This window comes from Priapulus caudatus, unplaced genomic scaffold (genome assembly GCF_000485595.1).
Source record: "Priapulus caudatus unplaced genomic scaffold, Priapulus_caudatus-5.0.1 Scaffold1210, whole genome shotgun sequence".
Classification (NCBI taxonomy): domain Eukaryota; kingdom Metazoa; phylum Priapulida; class Priapulimorpha; order Priapulimorphida; family Priapulidae; genus Priapulus; species Priapulus caudatus.
The window spans coordinates 53,647-77,661 of NW_014578271.1; the positions used below are offsets into that span (position 1 = coordinate 53,647).

The 24,015-nt window shown below is 39.1% G+C and overlaps 1 protein-coding gene across 6 annotated transcripts in view; it reads right to left on the reverse strand.

The window, feature by feature from the left end:
• The window catches only part of LOC106815822, a 37,878-nt gene that overhangs the window by 9,327 nt on the left and 4,536 nt on the right, over nt 1-24,015 (reverse strand). For 3 of the 6 annotated variants that reach the window (XM_014820336.1, XM_014820335.1, XM_014820337.1), the window contains one exon: nt 17,840-18,027. In XM_014820336.1, the coding sequence (XP_014675822.1) occupies nt 17,840-18,027 (188 nt within the window). Of the gene's footprint in view, nt 1-14,731; nt 14,799-16,848; nt 16,896-17,512; nt 17,645-17,839; nt 18,028-24,015 lie in introns of those variants that run through there. The other 3 variants (XM_014820339.1, XM_014820340.1, XM_014820338.1) reach the window with 3 other exon arrangements.

Here is a 24,015-nt window from a genome sequence, read left to right on the forward strand (position 1 = left end):
CCTTTTTACAATTACAAGTGCTGCTGACAGGGGGGATGCCTGTCCCATATTCGTACTCATCGTGACCCATGCACGGATAGAGAGATGGTATTATATCAGAGAACTGTAGTGCATAACACGTGCCTCGGTAACATAGATGGCGACTATCACTGTTCACAGTGATAGGTGTAGACTTGATACACCAATCCCAGAACAGTTCGATCGTGGCGCATCCAGCGCTTTTGTGGTTTCTTGAAATCCTGCAGAGTATAAAATGATTCTCGGCTAGAATATTAGGTAGTCAATTCACGAGCATCGACTAAGTACGTGATGGGCACAAGTTGTCGCCGTCCCGCTCCATTCTCGTACAGGTGCTTCGATTCCCAATGCACGCAAAATTTTTTTCTCATGCATAGCGTAAGCTTGGCTACGTTGTCTAGAGTGAATCAAAGTACTTATCCAGAACTACCGTACTACATACAGACCAGTCACGCAAAGTACATACATATTCCTATTATAAAAATGCTGCGTTGACTATAGCTAGCAGTAAGAAATGCCAAGTAAATCGGCGTGAAATTCTGAATCTCACTATGTAACAATCAAATATCTCATAGAACATAATATTGTTTGCGTTAGCATTCGAATTCTGCCCGCTCAATCTACAGAATCTGCCGACTGTGGCAGCCCTCATTTGAACTGACGCCACCTAAAACCCACGCTGATAACCTGTTTCTGGTAAATCAAGATACTCTATAATTCTAATATCTATTGCAATAATAACACTATAGCCGAATGTAAAATCGGTTGATTGTGCAAAGGGCACATTACACGCCAACACGGTGTTCGCTACTTTTGTGTAACCGGTTATGGCCGGTGCCACGCGGGATTATAAGTAAATATTGCTATTATTTAGACAAGTCGGAAAACCCTCTATAGTCTAAGCAGCTCACTACGCGTTGCTATAATGACGGAGCATATGCTATTATAATGGGATGTTCTCGCATATACTACTCTTGTTTTTATATTAATGTAGGTGCGCTATAGTAGGTGTGAGCGTATAGTGTCATGACACTTTCATTATTTCAAGGGCTAGGAGAGAATCGCTTATTGCAGCGAATATTATGCTGCGGCGGGGGGGGGCGGGGGGGGGGGGCGACATAGCGCGAAACTGCGTCTGAGGAGCTCATATAGCCAGCGCAGAAGTCGTCACAATCAAGCGTATCTCTCATAGTTTGATTTTACTGCACGTTCTCTAGCTGCATATTCTTACTTATTGAATGTGACATTAGCATGGTTTGTAAGCATTCATGGAAAATCCTGAAAACTTCGAAATTTTTGTGCATTTCAATACTGCAAGCCTTGAAAAAAAAGATTAGCTCTGGTAATTTCCTTTACGCTTTGATTTTGAAAATCTGATTTAAGCTGGAAAAAAAAAAAAAATCTTGTGGCTTGCTCATTCGGCTTCTAAGTTTTATTTTTTGTATTGATCTTCATGTGCTTCCAAAGAATTACCTAAATGCTCATGGAAAATCCTGGAAATTTACTGGTCTCCAGGTGTGGTGCGCGAACATGAATTATTCATTTATATCTCAATTTCCCTTTCGGTAGTGCCTCTTTTTAAGAGATCATGCCAAGAAAAATATGAAAATATAATGAAATTTTTTGAAAAATTGATTATTCTTTGCTACTGTGTTGCCAGCACAATGAACGGCTATGCGAGCACGACTTGTTTTGTTCGGTGCTTACAGTTTTATTACTGAACCTGTTTACATTGCATGCAATCATCTGCGCTATTCTTGATCCTGTATAAATGACAGGTCATCTTAGGCACTTCATTTATAGCTACGTCTACACGGACGAACCTTTAACTCGAGTTTAAGCGTCTCTACAGGCGGCCTGCTTTAACTCGAGTTAAGGTAACTCAAGTTAGCGTAACTCGATGTTAGCTTAACCTCGCCACCTCGCAATCGCAAGCTTAAGCGTAACTCGCAGTTACCTTAACTTCGAGTTAAGGCCCGTGTAGACGCTAACCTCGTAGTAGCTTAACCTCACGCATAGGCGGCCAGCCACTATGGTACGATTACGCTTACACACGCACTGCACGCACGCGTACTTGCACACGCACGCACACACTCAGATTGCACGCACGTAGTACGTGCCCCACACGCACGCCCACGGTACGTGCACCACGCCATGCACGCACGTACCGCCACGCCTTACGTAGCACATGCACTACGCTGCGCACGCACGCCCCGCTACGCACGAAACGTTAGTACTCTGCACACGCCGCGCTCACGCACGCAGTCTACTTTACCTGCACACGCACGCCACACTACTCATGGCACGCCACCTGTACATGCACACGCACGCACGCACGCACGCACGTGTACCTGCACACACACGCACGTACGCACGCACGTGTACGTGCACCACACACGATCGCACGCAAGCACGCATGCACGCACGTGTACGTGCACACGCACGCACGCACGCACAAACGTGTACCTGCACACGCGCGCACGCACGCACGTGTACGTGCACATGAACGCACGGACGCATGCACGCCAGTGTACGTGCACACGCACGCACCCACACATGCACGCACATGTACGCACTCACGCATGCACGCACATTACGTGCACACGCGAGCACGCACGCACGCACGCACGAACGCACGCGTACGTACACGCGTACGCACGCACGCAACACACGCCGCCACGCACACACGCACGCACACACGCACGCACGTTTACATACACCGCGCACCCACGCGATGCCACAATAATCGTCGTAATAATCACTATCGGGTGTTGTCGTGTAGACGCTACATTAATCGCTAACTCGAGTTAACGCTTAACTCGATATAGGTTCGTCGTGTAGACGAGGCCTAAAAATCTTCACTCATAGAATTCAGAATCATTTTGGCACTGTTCTAGGAAGCTTGCGGATAATTCACCTATAGGACTGCTGAAACCACACCCAAATCAGCTGTGGATTCAAGGACAATTAATCAATGCATGCTGAAGATCTAACAGAGTGGGTACCTAATGTTTGTGTTACGTACAAATCTTAACATCAAATGCAGTATTTCTTCATTTCAGCCAATAAATACATGATATTTAAGCGGTTGTGGAATATTTCCCACAAAATCTTGAGCGGTCTGCTCTCCTTTTATTTTCACAAATAAATTAAGTCATGGGCAAATGCTGCTTACATCTTCAAATATCGCTTTTAAGTTATCACTATCAGTGCTCGAAATAAGAAAAAAAAGTGTGGTGTCCTGCGGACAACCCAGGCCATCAAAATCAGGTTGTCCGCAACAATTTCTGTTTGTCCCAAAAAAATTATCCCCAAATCTCCATATTTCAATCACATAATAATATGGTCAGAAAACACCAAAAAACAGTGGTGTAGCCAGGATTTTTTAACAAGGGCCAAAAACAGCGAACTGCGCAAAATAGTGGATGACTTAATATTTTAATGGCTCCTCCGCCTCCCTCTCCACACCCTACGGCTCCTCTACCTTCTCTGCAATCTTGTTTTGGGGCGGTGCCATGCGAAAAGGCGACATTTTTGTTCATTGTTCTCTGCTCCCAAGATATGCAATTGTTCAGTGGCAGATCTAGCGATTCCAATGAGCGGCGTTTAAAACAAGCGGGGCGGTATGGGGGTCCTCCCAGAAATTGAAAAAATGTAGATCGCAGGAGATGTATTTGCGGCACTTTTGAGTAAATGTACAGCCGTCATTCTGACTACGACAATTCCTTTTTTAAACTTTTTGATCAACAGAATCCCACTGTTGTTTGTTTTGCATGGGCAAAAGCCCATCGGAAAATTCAAAATAGTAATGGATAAAAATACCAAAATTAAGGGTGAACTTTGCCTGTTTGCTGGTTCCAAATAGAGTTCACACTCATAAATCAGAAAACCTGACATATACCAGTGTGGAAATAGCAGCTGGTATGCGTCGCTTTCCCACACATAGATTAATGGCGGGCCGCCAGGCTTATAAGTGCCCTTGGAGAACCACGAGAAAAACATAAATAAAGTGCGTTTTTCGTCACATTTTTCCTGGTTGTCACCGCGACAATGTCTCAGACTGGTTAGGTTGTCCGCGCGCAAATTCTGGTTGTCTCGGACAACGCTTATTTCGAGCACTGACTATACTGAATACATGTAATTTTGGTGTAATCTGATGCTTATCACATCCAATTTTTATTACTTACTAATAGGCAATTTAATGTTTTAAGGAGACTGCTCAAATGTATTGGTGTGGACTGGAGTGCCCCAGCAGTGCATGATAAATGTATGCTTCAGCTGTTGAAGATGCCAGAGACTCCTGCATTTTTACTTGAAAATGTACTTCTTTTAGCTCAGCCAGTGTTCTTGAAAACTCACCAGTCTGTGCATAATGTCTAGACTGTTGTGCATGCACGAGCTGACACAAACTAATAACTGCTGTCATATTTTTGATGAAAAATATTTGTGAAAAAAGTAATAAAGCCAAAAATAAAATATTACCGTGTTTCCGTGTTTACCTCTAACCCGACCCCTTTTTTTCATGCCGACCTAAAGATTTTATTGGGTAGATAAAAAAGTTACTCAAATACAGCTATTGCAATAGCATGTTTACAGACTTGATTGTAATGCTGCCTAGAACATGTTGAAATGAAAATAAACACTGATACTGAACATGTTAATTGGCATACATGAATGGCTATTTCCTGAATGAATATCCTGTAAAACTCACATTTATAGATGATTACCAGTAATATTTCGGGATCAAACTAGCTAAACCTTTTATAAAACATCATGTGCCTTGTATTAGCACCAATTATGCTAAAACTGGTACCATGTCTCTACAGTTGTTAATACCGTAAAAGTCGCATAATCGTCATCGTCTAACTCGTCAATTCGCATTAAGTCATCATGGAAGTCAACAGTCTCCGCCATTTTCTCTCATAGTAAATCCATTGGAATAACCCGATAAGTCGTCATTATGCACAAGTCGACGCCCTCAGACAGTCCCATGTAATACAAACAACAGTAATTTCCCATCTGTAAGTAGTCATCTAAGAAATGCTGATGGCGCCGCGCGCAGTGTACGGTCTAGGGGATATCTGGAGATGCAGATATTTGCTTACCACAATGCAGTGCCTGCTATATAAGCTTGAGAAACCTAATGAGACAGTAATTAAGGTTCCTGCAGAGATTGCTGCTAAATACTTTCATAATGTCCATGATTATAGATGTATAGTAGAAGTATGCATATATACACCAACATAAAATAACTTGTGATAACAAAATTTGTTTAATAATCCATCGCCAATCGCCAGTAGTCAAGAACTAGAACTTCTAATTCAAATGCTAATAAAGTTTATCTCAAGTTAGATCCAAATAAAGAAAATAACTTACACTGACGAAAATTTCGTCCATCTCTCGCATAGACTTCATCAGACCTGAGGAAGTCTATCGGAGAGGATGGACGAAAATTTCGTCAGTGTAAGTTATTTTTAACTTAATTTGATCTAACTGAGATAAACTTTATTAGCATGTGAACTATAGAGATCCAATAAAATTATTACAAATGCACATTACAAAATTTTAATCACAACTACTATCTGGTTTCAATATTACATTTAATGCAACATGGCATCATCATGCAGCTCCTTCACAAAATCTTTCCATATCACACCTGTTTGTTAATTAAAAAGCCGTGATGTCAGCTAGTTCATGATCTATATCAATTCTGAATTTATAATGTGAGCACAGAGCGCCAATATTTGTGAGTGGCGTGGCCGTGGCACTGAAAACTGCTTCCTTTCAGTTCATTTTTGTGTTTCCGAATCCAAAGTAATCCTTGCTGATAGTTTGAAAATATTGCCATCTTCATATTGTTCATCTGAAACAGACAGTTTGGTAATAATGTAAATACTTCACGTCCGTTGCTGCTGTTAGTTTACAGCTTGAAAATTCACTTGAAACGACCTGAACATTCGCACTAAATATGCAACATATTGCTACAAATAGTATATTGTGAATTACAAATTGATGCCTTTTTTTTACAATGTACTTTATTTCCAACTAGAGCATCGGAGAGCACAGACCTCCGCAAGGCAGCTGAATTTTTTCAATGTGAATGTTTCAATGACAATTCGCATAAGTCATCATGGAAGTCAAAGTCCCCATTTTCTCTCATAGTAAATCCATTGGATAACCCGATAAGTCGTCATTATGTACAAGTCGACGCCCCTCAGACATGTCCATGTAATACAAACAACAGTAATTTCCCATCTGTAAGTAGTCATCAGAAATGCTGATGGCGCGCGCGCAGTGTACGGTCTAGGGGATATCTGGAGATGCAGATAATTCTTACCACAATGCAGTGCCTGCCTATATAAGCTTGAGAAACCTAATGAGACAGTAAGTTAAGGTTCCTGCAGAGATTGTGCTAAATACATTTCATAATGTCCATGATTATAGATGTATAGTAGAAGTATGACATATATACACCAACATAAAATAACTTGTGATAACAAATTGTTTAATAATCCCATCGCAATCCGCAGTAGTCAAGAACTAGAACTTCTAATTACAAATGCTAATAAAGTTTATCTCAGTTAGATCCAAATTAAGGTAAAAATAACTTACACTGACGAAATTTTCGTCCATCTCTCCGATAGACTTCATCAGACCTGAGGAAGTCTATCGAGAGATGGACGAAAATTTCGTCAGTGTAAGTTATTTTTTAACTTAATTTGGATCTAACTGAGATAACTTTATTAGCATGTGAACTATAGAGATCCAATAAAATTATTACAAATGCATTTACAATTTTAATCACAACACTCATCTGGTTTCAATATTACATTAATGCAACATGCATCTCATGCAGCTCCTTCAAAATCTTTCCATATCACACCTGTTGTTAAATTAAAAAGCCGTGATGTCAGCTAGTTCATGATCTATATCAACTTCTGAATTTATAAGTGAGCACAGAGCGCCAATATTGTGAGTGGCGTGGCCGTGGCACTGAAACTGTTCCTTTCAGTTCATTTTTGTGTTTCCGAATCCAAAGTAATCCTTGCTGAATAGTTTTGAATATTGCAATCTCATATTGTTCATCTGAAACAGACATTTGGTAATAATGTAAATACTTCACGTCCGTTGCTGCTGTTAGTTTACAGCTTGAAAATTCACTTGAAACGACTTGAACATTCGCACTAATATGCAACATATTGCTAACAATAGTATATTGTGATTACAAATTGATGCCTTTTTTTCAATGTACTTTATTCCAACTAGGCACTCGGAGATGCACAGACCTGCCGCCAAGGCAGCTGAATTTTTTCAATGTGAATATTTATTAATTAATTAATTAATAATTAACGTGAAAAAATTAATTAATTAATTAATTAATTAAATATAATTGGATCCGGATTAGTGCGAGCGTGCAGGTGGGGAGACTGTGGTTGCCCCTTAGCCTGTGTTTGTAAGTCTACAGCCAGCCACACCTAGCGGAAGTGAACTGAAACGTGCCATCGGTAACACACACACACACAAACATCTTCCGTGAACACACACACACACAAACCAACACTCAATGGCACGCCGGTGAAAACATAACCTCTGCCACGCCCCTGGCGGAGGTAAAAATGCATATACATACATGTATAGAATATGCTATACAACAAAATATAGTATTGTGATGGTAATCACATTACAGATGATACGAACATATTGCTTTCATGCTTATATGAGATGGTTTACATATATGATGGTGTACATTTCCAACACAGGTAAATGTCGTTCACAGGTAAATAATGCTAAAATAGTTATGTACATTGAACATAGCAAGTGGTTTCTCTTTTCCAAAGTTCGTGCATAGTTTTATAGATGTATATGCTTATATATGTTCTATGTTACGTCCTTATACTATAAATTGTGAAATAAATGCCCATTTGCCATAAAACTTGTCAAATCTGTTGTTTGTTATTGCTATATATTTTTCTACTTCCATGATGTATTTTAGATATGCTTTAACCGCAGCCAAGGATGGTCTCTTCCTGCTTAATTTGCATCTATAAATGGTAAATTTGGCAATCAGTATAGTGAAATTAAATGCTGTATCTTCTTCAGGCTTGCCTAATAAGATATCAGCAGGTTGAAGTCGTTCTATATGTATATATCCACATCTTGTCAACCATTGCTGCAGGTCTAACCACATCCGAAACACATGTTCACATTCTACAAACAGATGGAGCATTGTTTCTACATTGGATTCACAAAAGGAACATTTATCTGAGTCTTTGATATCTATGAGGGCAAGAAATTTGTTTGTGGCAAGGATGCGATGAAGTATTTTGTGTTGAAAATACCTTAATCGTGTGTCTAATGTAATTAAAAATGGTAACTTGTAAAATTTGTTCCATTGTATATACTCCTCATTTTGGAAACCAAGATCCCATCTCCACTTATTTTGGGAGGGAGGCATGGTGTCGTTTGTACACTGGGAAAAGAATTTTGAGTATGCACTACATCCTTTTTCAACTGAAAGAACAGCTAATAGCTGTGGGGATATAAATGTAGTGTGCGGTGATTGTTGGCCTAAGATAACACAAAGCCATGTGTTTGGTACTGCATTAATCAATCTATGATAATCAAGAAAGGTAATCGATATGTGATAATCCGATTTTAAACCTTGGAGTGTTTTCGATTTACCATCTTCTTTGACCAAGTCTCTGACGCATAAAAGATTTTTATTTTCCCAAGCTTTGATATATTCCATTTTTATATATGAGTTACCCCAAAAGGGTTGATTTAGTATATCAGACAAAGTTTTTGATTCGAATTTTTCACCAAACACTGACCATGCCGACACTACATCATACCAAAATGGGTTTTCAATTTTTGGAACATGTATGTGGAACCTGGGTCCCATTTTAAGTATAGTTTTTATATTGTATTTTTCAGGGAAAACACTCAAAGTATTTTGCTTTTTACAAAGTCGTTTGATCCATGACAGTTTTAAACTTTTTATATAGTTATCTATATTGACCATATTTAAACCTCCCTTATCATACCTTTTAACTATTGTTTCTTTTTTAATTTTTGTAGGTTTTTTATTCTAAATAAATTGGAAAAACAAAGTGTGAATTTCTTTTATGGTAGTTTCACTGGGGTTAGAAAGTGACATCAATAAATGACTAATTTGGGGTAGAACAAGAGATTTAATTACAGTGATTTTTCCAAGTGGTGTTAGGTTGCGAAATGACCATAAATTAAGAAGGTTTTTTATGTTTTGTATCCCGGGAAGTATATTGTGTTCTGTAATAGAAAAAATATCTAGAACTGAAAAGTCTACACCTAATGTAGTAAAAGATTTTTGTCCAATCAAGATTATTTTCTCTGCAGAAACGACGATCCGATTCTCGCATTGATCCCAACCAAACAACTTTTGTTTTTTCCATGTTAACCTTTAGCCCAGAGATATGATAAAACCATCTCAAAGTAGTTAGTGATTCCCTAAATGATGTTTCACTACCATCTAACAGGAGAGAGGTATCATCAGCGTATTGTGATATTTTAAATATTTGGTCCCACAGTTTAATACCTTTAATATCCTTATTATTCCTGATCGCTATACCTAAAAGCTCGGCACACATTACAAAGATGTAGGGAAAAATTGGGTCACCTTGTCTGCAGCCCCTGCCTAATTTTAGAAAACCTGAAAAATGTCCATTTTGAATAATACATGATTCTGTGTTTTCCTGGAACAAATGAATCCATCTTTTGATAGAGTCTCCAAAGTTAAATACCTCCAGAGTTTTTTTAATAAAAGCCCAGGAAACTGTATCAAAGGCCTTTTCGAAATCGATCAGCAATAACATCCCAGCTATATTTTGTTTTTGTGTCTCAAAAATCACATCATGTATTAGCCGAATATTTTCGCCGATAAACCTTCCGAGGATAAAACCCTTTTGATCTTGATGAATTAGGATGTCAAGAACTGACTTGATTCGTTCAGCTATGCAAGATGACATAATTTTATAGGTGAAATTTAACAGAGAAATTGGACGCCAGTTTTTCAAGAGATTGCGTGGTTTACCCGTTTTTGGAATGCAAGTGATGACACCTTGTTTTTGGGTAATGGACATTGAGCTATTATCGTATGCAGAGTTAATTGAACGGAGTAGAAAATGTCCAATATCATTCCAAAAGAATTTGAAAAATTCAGCAGTATAGCCATCTATGCCTGGGCTTTTTTTTGTTTTTCGATCTTTTTAATGCATCTAGGAGTTCATTATGTGTGATTTGACCTTCAATGCTATGTCTTTCTTTTTCTGATAGGGTTGGTATATCTTCTAAATTCAGTTTTTCAAAAAAGTTGGCATTGTCAACAACATCACTTCTACATGAATATAAATTTTCATAGAATATTTAATTGTTGTGTCCGGAGGATTTCCTTTCTTTGTGTTACTAAGGTCCCATAATCTTTTTTTAATTACAGTATTTTTTTATTAATATAGTTACGATTTTCTAAATTACAAAAATATGAGGTTGGTTTTTCACCATGTTCATGCCATCTTGCTCTCGATCTAATTATTGTCCCTTTAATACGGTTATCACGAAGGTCTTCTAACTCTAAATTTAATTTCTCCAAAGCAACTAAATTTGTTTCTGCCGTGATGGAGTTTTCTTTTATTTGTTTGTCGAGGCTAAAAATCTTTTCCTCTAAATTTTTTTCGAAATGGCAATTTTCGCGCTTTTTGCGGGATGCATAAGAGATAATTCTTCCTCTTACATGAACTAAGAGTTTCCCAAAACAGTTGGTCATCAATATGGAGCTGGAGGTCTTTACATGGACAGTTTTCTATGTAATCTGGATTATATGGAGTGGCAGCATATATGGATTTCATAGTTGCTATTTCTTTTTTGATTAATTTAAAGTGATTACGTCACGAATTTCTAGCACCAGCAAGTAGTACATTTGTGTGTTATTTGTACAAAATAAAATGTATGAAAATACAATTAGTGTTTCTATTTACTTTTCATGCTTATATACCTTCTTTATATGCCCTAATTTGCCGGTGAAAAACAGAGAGACGCCAGTATCTGAACAGTACTGGGGGAATAGGTTAGACAACAGAAATTACCAAATCGTCTAGATTTTTGCAAATTTAACCAACGTAAAAACATTTTTATCAGGTGAGAGTTTGAGGATATATTTAGTAACGTTAGTTCTTACTTTTAATGTAAAGAAATGGCAATTTTTTTTTTACAAATTTTACCATAGAAAATTCGTGACGTAGAAATACGTAGAAATTCGTAGAAATACGTAGAAATTCGTGACGTAGTGAAATTTCGTTCGTAACAAAATTTTGATCTTTCAGTAGTAAATTATTAAATTTCCAGTACCCCTTTCAATGTTTTTCAGAGACTATGTTTATAGTGATATTAACTGGGGCATGATCGGATTTATATTTGGGTAGTATGTGGGCATTTGAAAAAATCGATAGTAAGTTTTCTGTAGCAAGAAAGAAGTCCAAGCGTGCCATTTTTATTGGATTTTTTTTTGACCATGTGTAGTGTCTTTCATTTTCGTGGAATATTCTCCATACGTCTATTAGGCCTCTTTCGGCTATAAAAGATAGAACGCTGCTCCGAGCTCTTGGGTTGTTAACTGATTTATAGTTAAAGAGATCTTTCTCTGTGTCTAGAATTAGGTTCCAATCTCCACAATAAACATAGTTTACATTGCCAAAGTCTTCAATAATATTAAATATATTGGTATAGAAGTCGGGCTTATCCTCGTTTGGTCCATAAAGATTAACCAAAGTAATTTGCATTTGGTTTTCGATTGTAATATCTAGTACAATATAATTTCCACAAGGGTCTATTTTACTTCGGTGTACTTTGTATTCGAAACCAGTGTTAAATAAGATTGCCACACCTCTAGCATTTGATGTGAATGGACCTATAATTGCACTTAGACCCCATTCTGCCCCGACCCGATTTACAAATTTTGGGTCGATATGTATATCTTGTAAGCAAACAATATGTATGTTCTGTTCCCGAAATCTTTTGAAGAAGTCCCTACGCTTAAATGGATTGACCATGCCTCTAGTGTTAGAGATTGAATATTTAACTGGGCCATTTTGTTTGTTTGTTTTTTACTGACCTATTTTGTGGTGATTTTCTAGGAATAGCGATGCAGGACATATGATATAAGTGGTACATGTAGAGCTGATGCTCATGTATAAATATATGTATACATTTCAGGAAATAATGTTTTAAACAGGTAAACATATAACATAGAAGACACACAGGACCTACAAACATACAAGTACGAGCGTTTATACTGGATGCATTGTGTTCTATATAGATGTATGTTCTAAACAGCATATAGGCACTCGTACAGGACAACACAAACACACAGTACACATAAGTCCACGGCGTGACTGCCATAGACAGTACGTAAGACTAGCACATCTGGTCCCATATCTAATAATTATGCGCACGCGGCTATGCTACTTGATCGCTGTGATATAATATACACAATTGATGTGCCTTAGTGAATACAGCTGAATGAATTATAAAGTGTTGTAGAAAAGTAATAGAAAGAAACAGGCAACACTATTTAGGGCTACTATCTTGCAGAAATTTGTTTACGCACCGCAACATTCATGACTTCGTTAGTAACCGTTGAAAATTAAATAGTGTAATGCCGTAATGGGTACGTAGCATGCCGAAATATACGCAGTACTAGTAATGTACGTACTACTTATACGTACGTGTGGTCAAAGAACTGCTGATTTACTGCCTGCGCATACCAGCAAATAGTTATTACGGTAAATAAAAAATAATAATAGAAATGCGTGTTCTCTGAATGTGAAATCATGTTGCGATTTATCCGACTAAACATTTAAAACCGAATATAAAAAAGAAAAGAAAAACTTGAACGTATATACGATTTTTTAAACCCGTCATTTTTAGAACTATTAATACTTCACTGATAGTGATATTATTGTTCGGTCATTCTTTCTTTTTCCAAGAGTCTGCACTGTTTTTTCTTGTTTCGATGAAAATGTCCGTCCCCCGCTCGACGACTCTTGCCTGTAGTTCACCGTTTTTCCTCGTCTCATACGCCTCGTGGGCCAGTGCTCCTCTTTTTGCTTTTAGCTCAGGCGGCAAGTCAGTGCGGATGCTGTATTTCTTGCCAGCTAAATGTTTTCCTGACCTTAAAAAGGCTTCTCTCTCCGTCCAGTATAGGAACACGAGTATGATAGGCGTTTGTCCGAGAGAGCGCTTTTGAAGGCGATGTGCGTTTCTGATGGTTAGACGTTTTGCGTAGCCTTCTTCGTACTGTAGATGTTCAACAGCGAATTTTCGCACGCGCTCAATCGTTCCTGCCGGTTAGGTTTCGTGGCCTTCAACTCCGTAGATAAGTAGATTGTACTTGCGGCTATGTGTTTGGGCCACAAGCAATGACTGCCGAAGATCGTTGATTTCTCGTTTCACTGTTTGCATCTGTTCTTGAGTTTCGTTTTGCACCTTTTTCACATTGTCGACGTCCATTTCCAAACTGTCGATCTTTTCCGTTAACTGTGTTATTTTTTGCTTTACTTCTTCGAAACCAACAAAGATGAGTTGTTTGAGTTCAGCATTTGTGACCTCGTTGCTTACGTTAGCGGCCGCCATTGTTGTTGAAGTTGAACCGGCCGATTCAGTATCCACGGAAATGTTCTGTTTCTCTTTTCTTGCGCTATTTTGGCGAGTTAGATAATGATGGATACTTTCCTTACCCACTTTTGATTTACCTCTTCTCATGCTACGCTGCCTGTTATGCCTTGTTCGTTAATCATTCGTTTTCTTGCTGGAAGCGATGCTACACCCGTCTTACACCACAGTCGCCATGACACTTATGAACCGATCTTGATGATTGATGCCGTTTTTGATGGGTTTGTAATTGCTGCATATCAAAAGGGTCAAAAGTATTTTGGATAACTTACCAGAATAATAGGAACCATGTCAATTCATCTTCTATTGATCCTATATGCATTAAAAACAGCAATTTTCTATTTTGCATCTTTGAGATATTAATCTTGTTGTTATAAACTGTTATTGCGGTGGGCGTGCGTGCGTGGGGTCATACCAGCTGTATGCCGGTATGCCGGTATGTAGCTGTATGCCGAGTGAAAGGTTATCTCGCCGAGTGTTGCGTCGATGTCCAATCTCCCAGCGAGCCACACCACATCGCCGAGCGTTAGTAGCTGCGTTTTGTTTCAAGTTACGCGAAAAATACATTGGGATTGATGGCAACAGAATGGATAATCGTGTCGTACGTTTTAGTCTGTATCTCCGGATTGCAGGTGTATACGAGGAAACGATTTCGCACGATGCTAGGCGAATGTACTGTGTACGATTTGAGCTCAAGTTGGTTGAGTTACGCGTAGTAAATCGTAGGTATTTTAAGGCTAGTAAATGACGAATTTTCCTTGTTTATTGAAGTCACACTCCTTCCCTATTATCTACTCCTGATATTTACTGATAAAAAATAGTATACACATATCGAATCATGGTTGCTTTCTTATAATAGAAACAAACGGCATGAATATGGTTTTTCAAGTTGATGTATGGCACTCATGTATTCCCTGTTTGAGGGAGACTAGAGGTCATTGTCTTCCAGAATCATTTCAAATTTTTTCTTGCTAAGGGAATAAGATACATTACATACTCAGTTTGTACTTACAGGCTCCCATCTTCACCAACCATCTCATCCGTTGCAATTTCAATGTCTGTCAGGAATTTGCCAACTCCTATACCAAAAGGGATTACATTCATTAAATTATATTACTATATAAGCATTGGATCAAGAGCTAATAATAACTCTATTATAGGTATTATTAACTCTCGATTGGATGTTATAAATACTGTCTGGCATGATTCTTTCTTCTGAACTTACCATTACTGCTAATGTACAATACAATGTCAGAATTTTGTGATGTTTTTAATACATAAAAAACATGTTGTTATTAAAGGTGAGGTGAAAATATGGTTTATAGTGATTTTTTAAAAACGTGATGCAGATTTGGCAGTGGCATCTAATAATCTTTGAGGTTTTAAGGTTGCATAACGATGACTTCTGTACTGTACCTTGGAGATCTGTCAATATCAATTTCCTCTTTGTGAATTCATGCGCATAATAAGCAAGCGCTAAAACAGCATGTTGCATACTGTTTTGGTCCCCATCGTCATCTACCTGAATCATCTCATTTCCAATGTATTTTACAAATTTTTCCCTCCAAGAATGGCTCGACTATCGCTGACTTTCCACCGCTACCAACAAACAGATAAGGTGTGATAACCCTATATGAACAGAAAAAAACGATTTCAACTAAAGATGTAATAATTACATTGTTATACTAGATGTGTCTTGTGGCATTCAACAAAATCTACTAAATTAAATGTAGGTTATGTGTGTAAATGACAGGCTTCAAGATTTTCAAAGGGAAATTTCTGACTCACACAGGTTTCTTCTCAAAAGTAGCTGGCAGTTTGTTGGAAAACAAAGCACACAATTGCTGTGACACTACTTGACCTTGCACAGCCTGGTAAATAATGAAAGTGTCAATGACACTGTAGCTCACCACAAAAAAGGACACAAATGAGTGAGAAGAAGTCAGTTTTAATTGAGCAACCATCGACATACATTATAGAAACGTATAATGGGAGAACTCCCATTATATACTCTTGATAATTATGTTTAATTTTTTTATGTGAAAATAAATGTTTGAGATGTGAAAGTCTGAGATGTGGGCGAGTGATGGCGTTACACCAAAATGATCACCATTTAACGTTTTTATAATATTCAGATTTAGGCACTGCCTAAAAGCGGAGCTGCCGATGTGTAACGTGTAAGATTGAGAGGATACGCTTATTCCATGTAGCTGCTATATACCACGGGACAATGGAGTTTCCCTGCCCATAACACAACTTTTGTCAAAGGTTAATTGGTTGCATGGAAGTGTTTACTTCGTATGAGTTTTTCTAGGCGGTAGAACACGGTTGCCATCTGTATATCGCAATAATAATTTATAAACCAAAATGAATCACAATTTGTGATGGTAGATATATACCCGCTTTAATATTTCTTAGCGATGGCGTTCAAAATAAATAGGTTATGCTGCGTTCCGACGTGTTTTGTAAAACTTTACTCTAATATAGACGTTTTATCGGCAGGGTGGAGAGGAAATACCAATTTTGCATTAAAGATATTGTCAATGAAATCTTGTAAAATGAACCAGACGAGTGTGACACCACAGACTGTTTGTTATCTGCGTGTCTATATAATATGCTATATAATTGCCAAAACCTACCTCATTTGCATAATCTTTTTTAAAATCTCAAAACCCCTAGCCCTTATTCATTCACATACCAAAAATAAGCAAAATCCGTTGAATCTGAACTGACTAATGGCAATTTCCATTTTTGCTAAAAAATTGCCGTGGCTCGAAAGTACGTCGACTGGTGTGCTCCAAAATAGGACGTTCAATATGGGAGCAAAGCAGAACTATACCCAATTTCAAACATGTGGGTCAAACGGTTCCTCAGTTATCGTTGACCGTAGCCAAATGTTGACAGAAGGACGAACGAACGGACAGACGGACGGACGGACGGACGACGGACGACGACCCATGGCAATAGCTCAGCTGGACGATGTCAAGGTGAGCTAAAAAATTTTATGTTTATCAGTTTTGCTGTTGAACTCTAAACCTATTCTCCAGAAATAAACTATAATCTTGTGTTGACTAGTGCCACACCAGGAACACCCATGGAAACTAGAATGGCATAGTCTATAGAAGATGCATACAGCATATTTCCCTTCGATTCATTTCCTGCGCCATCATTTCAACCTGTAAAAATTAATTAATTAATTTACATGTATCAGTTTTGTAAATAATGTAGCATATGAATAACTAGAAATGGCAGTTGTCGCCAACCACATGTATCCCCCACGATCTAGTATGAATGAAATATCTCTTGGTTTTGGTACGCGACACACCTTCTCCCCAAGATGTGTAAGTATACCAAGTTTGGTCACGCTAGGTCAATTAAGGGCCAAGTTATAGAGCGGAAGGAAAATATGATCAAGGTCAAGGTCAAATAATCACGCTAGGTCAATTAAGGGCCAAGTTATAGAGCGGAAGGAAAATATGATCAAGGTCAAGGTCAAATAAAGGTCGCAGTGACCTGGTTTTGGTACGCGACACACCTCCACAAGATGTGTAAGTATACCAAGTTTGGTCACGCTAGGTCAATTAAGGGTCGAGTTACAGAGCAGAAGGGAAAGTGTCTGCGGCGGCGAGTGAAACCATAGTATCCCCGACTTTCGTCGCAGGGGATACAATTACTATGATATGTGGAAATGTAATACAATAATGTTTTTCTGCATAAGCCCAGCATGCTACTCAATGGTTATGTTACAGTTATGGTAGAGTTATAATGTAAAGCAACTCACTAATCACAGCAATTAATGTAAGATAACTTTGTTTTTATTGGTAGTCAAAATGTAATAGCTTACATCTTAGTTGTTAACTACCGGTACTCCAAGAATTGCTTCTTGCATTGATGTGTATTCTTTTACTACATCTGTTAGGAGAATCTGCAGGGAAGATGCACTTTATGGTACAATTAAACCTGACAACAGTGGAAGCACATGTAAGACAATCATTACAGCTATAGCTAGCTCATGCATTGTTAGCAAATGCTAAAACCATGAAGCAGTGGCCAGAGCAGCAAAAATATAATGACTACTTTTGAAAAAGATAAAGAGTTAAAAATTAAAAGCTCAATATACCTTGAACCCATACGTGTGGCCAGGTGAAACACCTGCTCCTTGGTCGGCCCACAGGCATTCCGCTTTGTAGGCAGTCCTGTGTCCACCAGGATCAGCCACAGCCATGTGCCTTTTGCTTGTAGATTGTGGTGGCGGCCACGACCATTTGTTATCCACATAAACAAAAGACGTCACATGTCCTTCCAGCCCTATAACAGTATAGTTCAGAAATGATAAATTATAAAGATTTTAAGGGCAACTATAATATCTGAGAAGCAATAATATTGTAAACTATAGTGTCACACCTTGAACTGATAGGTAATTCACATTAAGCGTTGTTATAACAAATGAAGAATGCTAGCAAAAAAGTAATGAACATCCAATATGGCAGGTACAGTAGAAAAGATTGCTGCAAATTTTATAATTAAGTGAAAGATCTTATAATATGTATAATTAAGTAGAATGTCCTTAAATATTTGCATGTGAAAAGCCTGTCATGAATCCACAAAATACGTTTTCTGGCCCTACATGAAGCAATTGAGATTGGTGTCATCATTTAAGTCTCTGGTCCATTTAAGGGTGATACTCCATTAGGAGTGTTCCCAACTTTAATGTCATTAATGGTCATAATAACATATATATATATATATTAGGGTCATATATTAGTTTGTGGTTTAATGTCATTGAGGTTAGGGTTAGGGTTAGGGTTAGAGTTAGGGTTAGGATTATCAATCAATAATCATTAATCATTAATGATATCAAAGTTGGGAACACTCCTAATGGAGTGTTAGCCTAATTTAAAGAAATTTGTTGAATCAGAAAACAAGTGTACATTATGTTATATATGTACATATATACTGTAAAGTCAGTTATTTTCGTGGGTTCCAATTTTCGTGGTTTCAATAAACAAGTGCCGCGGAGCGACAGCGCTCATCTCACGTCTACTGCGGTGACTCTGTGGTGGAGTGGTGGGATTCTAGTAAACCCTGTTAGTCCCAAATGTGTTCACATACGCGCCAAAACAGTGGAAGGCACAGGGATGGTACAGGAACCTTCTCGAAGGAATGTTCGTTGGGATCGTTATGAAAGTGCCACGAGATAGCGCATACGTTTAAGTGTCTTAAGATTAAAGATGAAAGCTCCAATTGTACATAGTAGCAACAACTATTTGCAAGACAGAATAGGTAAGCACTCATCGATTTACCTACGCAAGCCTACAGGCTGAAATAGAGAGCTGCCACCTGTAACTAATTAACGCAGGCAAAAACTACACAGAACTATCACCACCACATGCACTGGCAGTGGCTACTGGCAGTGGCATAAGTTACTGCTGTAACACACTGACAGTACAGAATGCCATCGAAATTATACGATTTAAGGAGCATAAACCTTCTTCAACCAAATTTAGCTTTTGAAATTTCACTGTAACATTGTAGCCTCATCCGTCCAGGCATGTATAGATTCTACTAGCAAATCCGGCAGTCAAATTCTTTCTAAAAGTTAAATAAGTTAAATCCTTCCCGCGCCTTCATACGCATAGCGTATAGCTACATGGCACATAAGGCGGTGCCTATCTCCGTTTCAGTAACCCTGAGGCCCCGCAGCTGCTTTCACAGTAAATGCTACAGTAGGGGGTTAGTCCACTGGTAGCACTGCGAGTTAACTTGCCACACTCTATCTCTATTTGCTGAATGCTAAGCAGAGAAGCCGTGTGTACCATTTTTCAAGTCTTTGGTATGACCTGGCTGGGAGTTGAACCCCCCGACCTTCCACATACGAGGCGAGCACTCAACCATTGAGCCATCGCAGTGGTATTGCTGTGGAAATTCTTTCTAACAGTAAACAAATCCATGTTTAACCCTCCTCTTGAGGGTCAAAAGGTTATCCGACAAATCTGCCCTGTGCCCATTGACCTTTGACCTGTAACCTCCAATTTCGGCACAGTGATGACTTTTCCTACCATGATGCTATACACCGACTATCACGAGCCTAGGTCGAGCCGTTTGGATTTGTGCCGCAATTCTGCATTTTCTCCCTATACCTTAAGTTAAGGAGGGAATGTTCCCCCTTCTTTTACACCTCTTGACCTATGACCTTTGACCCCCAGCTTCGACATCCCAACTCGTTTTCGGATTACCCCCCCACGTCCCGACTTTAGAATCCGTACGTCGAGCCCTTTAGATTTGTGCCCAACTGTTGACGGACGCACGGACGCACGCACGGACGATCATGCGATTCTACAAGCTGCATCTGACTTCGTCGGATGAGCTAAAAATACATGTTCGTGGGTTCTTAAATTCGTGGATTAAGCCTTCCAATAAATTTGGACATATGTACATGATATTTCGTTGGGTACATTAATTCGTGGATTGATGTACCCACGAAATCCACGAAAATTAGAACCCCACGAAAAAAAGGATGTTACATTAGTAAAAAAAGCACATAACCTTACACCTTAGGTAGCTATAGATACCAAATACACGTAAAGTTTCAAGGTCCTTAGTTAAGCCGTTTAGATTTGTTTCACCATTGTTGATGGATGGATGGGTGATGATGGGCGCTAGAGCCATTTAGTCTGGTAGCTTATGCATTCCCGTGGGCATTTAATGATTAAAGCAAGAGACCTATGTTAATATCTTTATAATATAGTATACTATAGAACAAGAAAAATGAAGGTGGCAATCTGGGATATTGCGCAAACATTATTTTTATCAGCGATTTTATGAAACGCGTCGATCGCAAAATAGACAATTTTCCCAAAAATACAATTTTTTAAATAAAAAGACGATTTAAGCAGTTACAAACTTAATTTTGGTGTCAAAATGCAAGGAATGGATGGAAGGATCCACTAAAATAGTAACAATCAGCTAACAATTTATGACCATAATGATGACTTTTAGACATGGATGGCAAAACTATGAAAATGCGCTCAACGAATACTTCGGTTTCATCGTCGATATTGAACATAAATGGCAATAACTTCACAAATGTACAGTGATCATTTTTATATACCAAAATCAACCTCTATTATTCCCCTGATTAAAAATATTAAAAACATTGGCAAAATATTTGTAAAACATTTAATAATAATTACTAACATAACCACCCCCCTAGTGAAAGTTAATTTACGCCAAAATCGTCATGTGAGTTTTTCTTATATTGAATGAAATTCATACCATAAATATGTCTATAGAGTCCTTTCAAAGTCTTATATGTCAAACTGGGAACCCCTCATAACTCAATTGCTGCAGAACTGGAGCAAATTCAAAATGGCTGCTATTTTACCATTCATAATATACACACACATCGCCGATTAAGATTCATACCTTGTTAAATTACAGTTTGGCGAATAGCATGCAAATTGCAAAGAGTCATGACAAGTATTCACAATCATACTTGTCACTTTATTAACAATTGCCAACTACAAGTATGATTTTGTACAATACACAAGCTGCGAATAGGCATTCTTTACCCATCGTCATCGCTCATGGTTCATCATCATCATCATCCTGGCCAACATCGTCATCTGGCATGTTGTAGCACCATCTCCCCTTGAGCAGCTACAAAGTTCCGTGCATCGTAGCCCAGCCTTCCTGCACTTGCAGCGGTTTGATGAACACTTCGTTTTGGCACAGGAGCACCTGTAAAGTCACATATAATTGTGTCAAGTCAATGGCGTTAATAGCATGATTATACAATGCTAATTATATATGTCAGCACAACCATACCTATATGTATACATACATAATTTTTTGTACTATGTGTGTCTACATTCAAACATACATATATTGGCCAATGCTATTACCTGACGAGATGAATCACTGCTTCTGGGCAGGCGCAGCGTTGTCATGACAGGCCTGTACTGTCCTTCCACCAAATACCAGCCATAGTCATCAGGTGAAGGTAACTCCGGATTTGCCACAACGTCCACGCTCCAATAAGTGCCTGGTAGTGTGCCCTCATGATGGCTGCACGAAGAGCAGCATGTGTCGGTGGCACTCTCTGCTTGCGCTTGTTTCATTTTGAATAGGTGCCACCTGACGTCTGCAACAGTGGTGAGGTCATCTGGAGGTACAGTTTGCAGACATAGCGTTCGAGAAGATCCATCGTGGTCTCAGACGGGTTTTGCATTGTACCAAATGCTGCCCAAATGCTGCCATCTGCCCAGCTGCCCAAATTCTGCCATCACGTCTGGATCCATATCAACAGACTTTCCAGCATTCTCTTGCTCATTCCTGAAAATCGCCCAGTGATGTCTGCACCACTGAAAGCATGAAAGCCAGGGAGTGCTGCGACGGTGCTCGAGCCCAGCGCATCAAAGATCGGTTGAAGTGAAATGCTTCGACGCCTCTGCCCTGTTCCGGTTACAAGGTGAACATTTCGACACAACTCTGGGTATCGTCTGAGCGCCAGTACGAGGATATCAGTGTCTTGAGAGTGGATGCTGATGGACGTAGCACCTGCAGAGGTAGCCTCCTTGGCGGAAGGATCAGGTTGTGTCAGCTTCTTCCTGACTACTGGCCCGATGAGAAACGTCTCGATGGTTGCCCTTTGCTTGTCACGCCATGCCACAATAAGTGTTTCCTCCTGAGTCAGTTCATGCTCGAGTATATTTCAATGCCATGTACGTTGTTTGCTCATCCTTAGTTTTCACATCTGCGAGAGCTTCTGCATCGAGACCCTTGTGATTGATCTAGAATCTGTTATATGAAGGCTACAGGGACAGCTTTACCAAGTCTTTTCAGTCTTGTAGCGGACTTCAGGGACCTTGCGACATCATATCGTCGAAGATCAAATGAACTTCGTCATACTTTCCGAATTTCTGCCAGTGACGTTGTATGAAATGGTTTGCGACATGGGCTTTATCGTGTCTGGCTTGTCTAAGGACTGCAACTCGCACATTGCGTCGACGACAACAACATTTTGGATCCACTTTCATCATGTTGATTCATCGGGCTCAACGTCAACATCTGGTCGCCGTCGATGAGGTCCTCGAGGATCGCCATTAGGTCGCTCTTCGAACTGGTATGCAACAGTGCACCATCCGCTGAAAAGGGGATCTTGAACAACGGAAAACTCAAAGGTACCTACAGCCTCCTTCAAATTCACATCGGTCTTGATTGAAGATAACTATCAATCGAGCAAAGAGTGCTCAGTCTTCTTGAGTTCAAAACTTTGTCGTCAACTTGCTACTTTACTTTCGCCGCCGTTGTGGACCACATCTTGAGTTTCAGCTTTTTCATTGGTGCCCACAGATTAACACTGGCGTTGTGGTAATTCTTCATCAACGAATGTTGAAAAGCGCTGCTGACCAATCGCAGGCATGTTTGTGATATCTTGTTGAACTTGTTCAGGCATCACAGCTTTCGTAACCAGATTTATCAGCTGATTTCCGTCTTCTGTGAAAGGATTTTGAAATGTTGATCGTTGACATGAGAGCTTGAGCGTTCTGCTCTTGGTGGTGTAGTGCTGACTTTGTGAGTTTATGGTGAAATGGTCTATGGTGTACTGGTATGCCAGAATCATATGCGCTTCCTGTGCAGTCGAGCGAGTTCTGGTGCAATCAAGAGAAATCTTGCTCTTGCGTTGGGTTTAGTGTGATGCCGACCGATCCTCCGGACACCTTCATTAAACGATTGACTTGCTCTAGCGCATGGTCGGCATGCTCTTGTAGCTGCTCAGAGGGAGATGGGTGCGACAACATGCCAGATGACGATGTTGGCCAGGATGATGATGATGATGAACCATCGAGCGATGACGATGGGTAAAGAATGCCTATTCGCAGCTTGTGTATTGTACAAAATATACTTGTAGTTGGCAATTGTTAATAAAGTGACAAGCTATGATTGTGAATACTTGTTATGACTCTTTGCAATTTGCATGCTATTCGCAAAACTGTAATTTAACAAGGTATGAATCTTAATCGGCGATGTGTGTATATTATGAATGGTAAAATAGGCAGCCATCTTGAATTTGCTCCAGTTCTGCAGCAATTGAGTTATGCAGGGGTTCCCAGTTTGACATATAAGACTTTGAAAGGACTCTATAGACATATTTATGGTATGAATTTCATTCAATATAAGAAAAACTCACATGACGATTTTGGCGTAAATTAACTTTCACTAGGGGAGTGGGTTATGTTAGTAATTATTATTAAATGTTTTACAAATATTTTGCCAATGTTTTTAATATTTTTA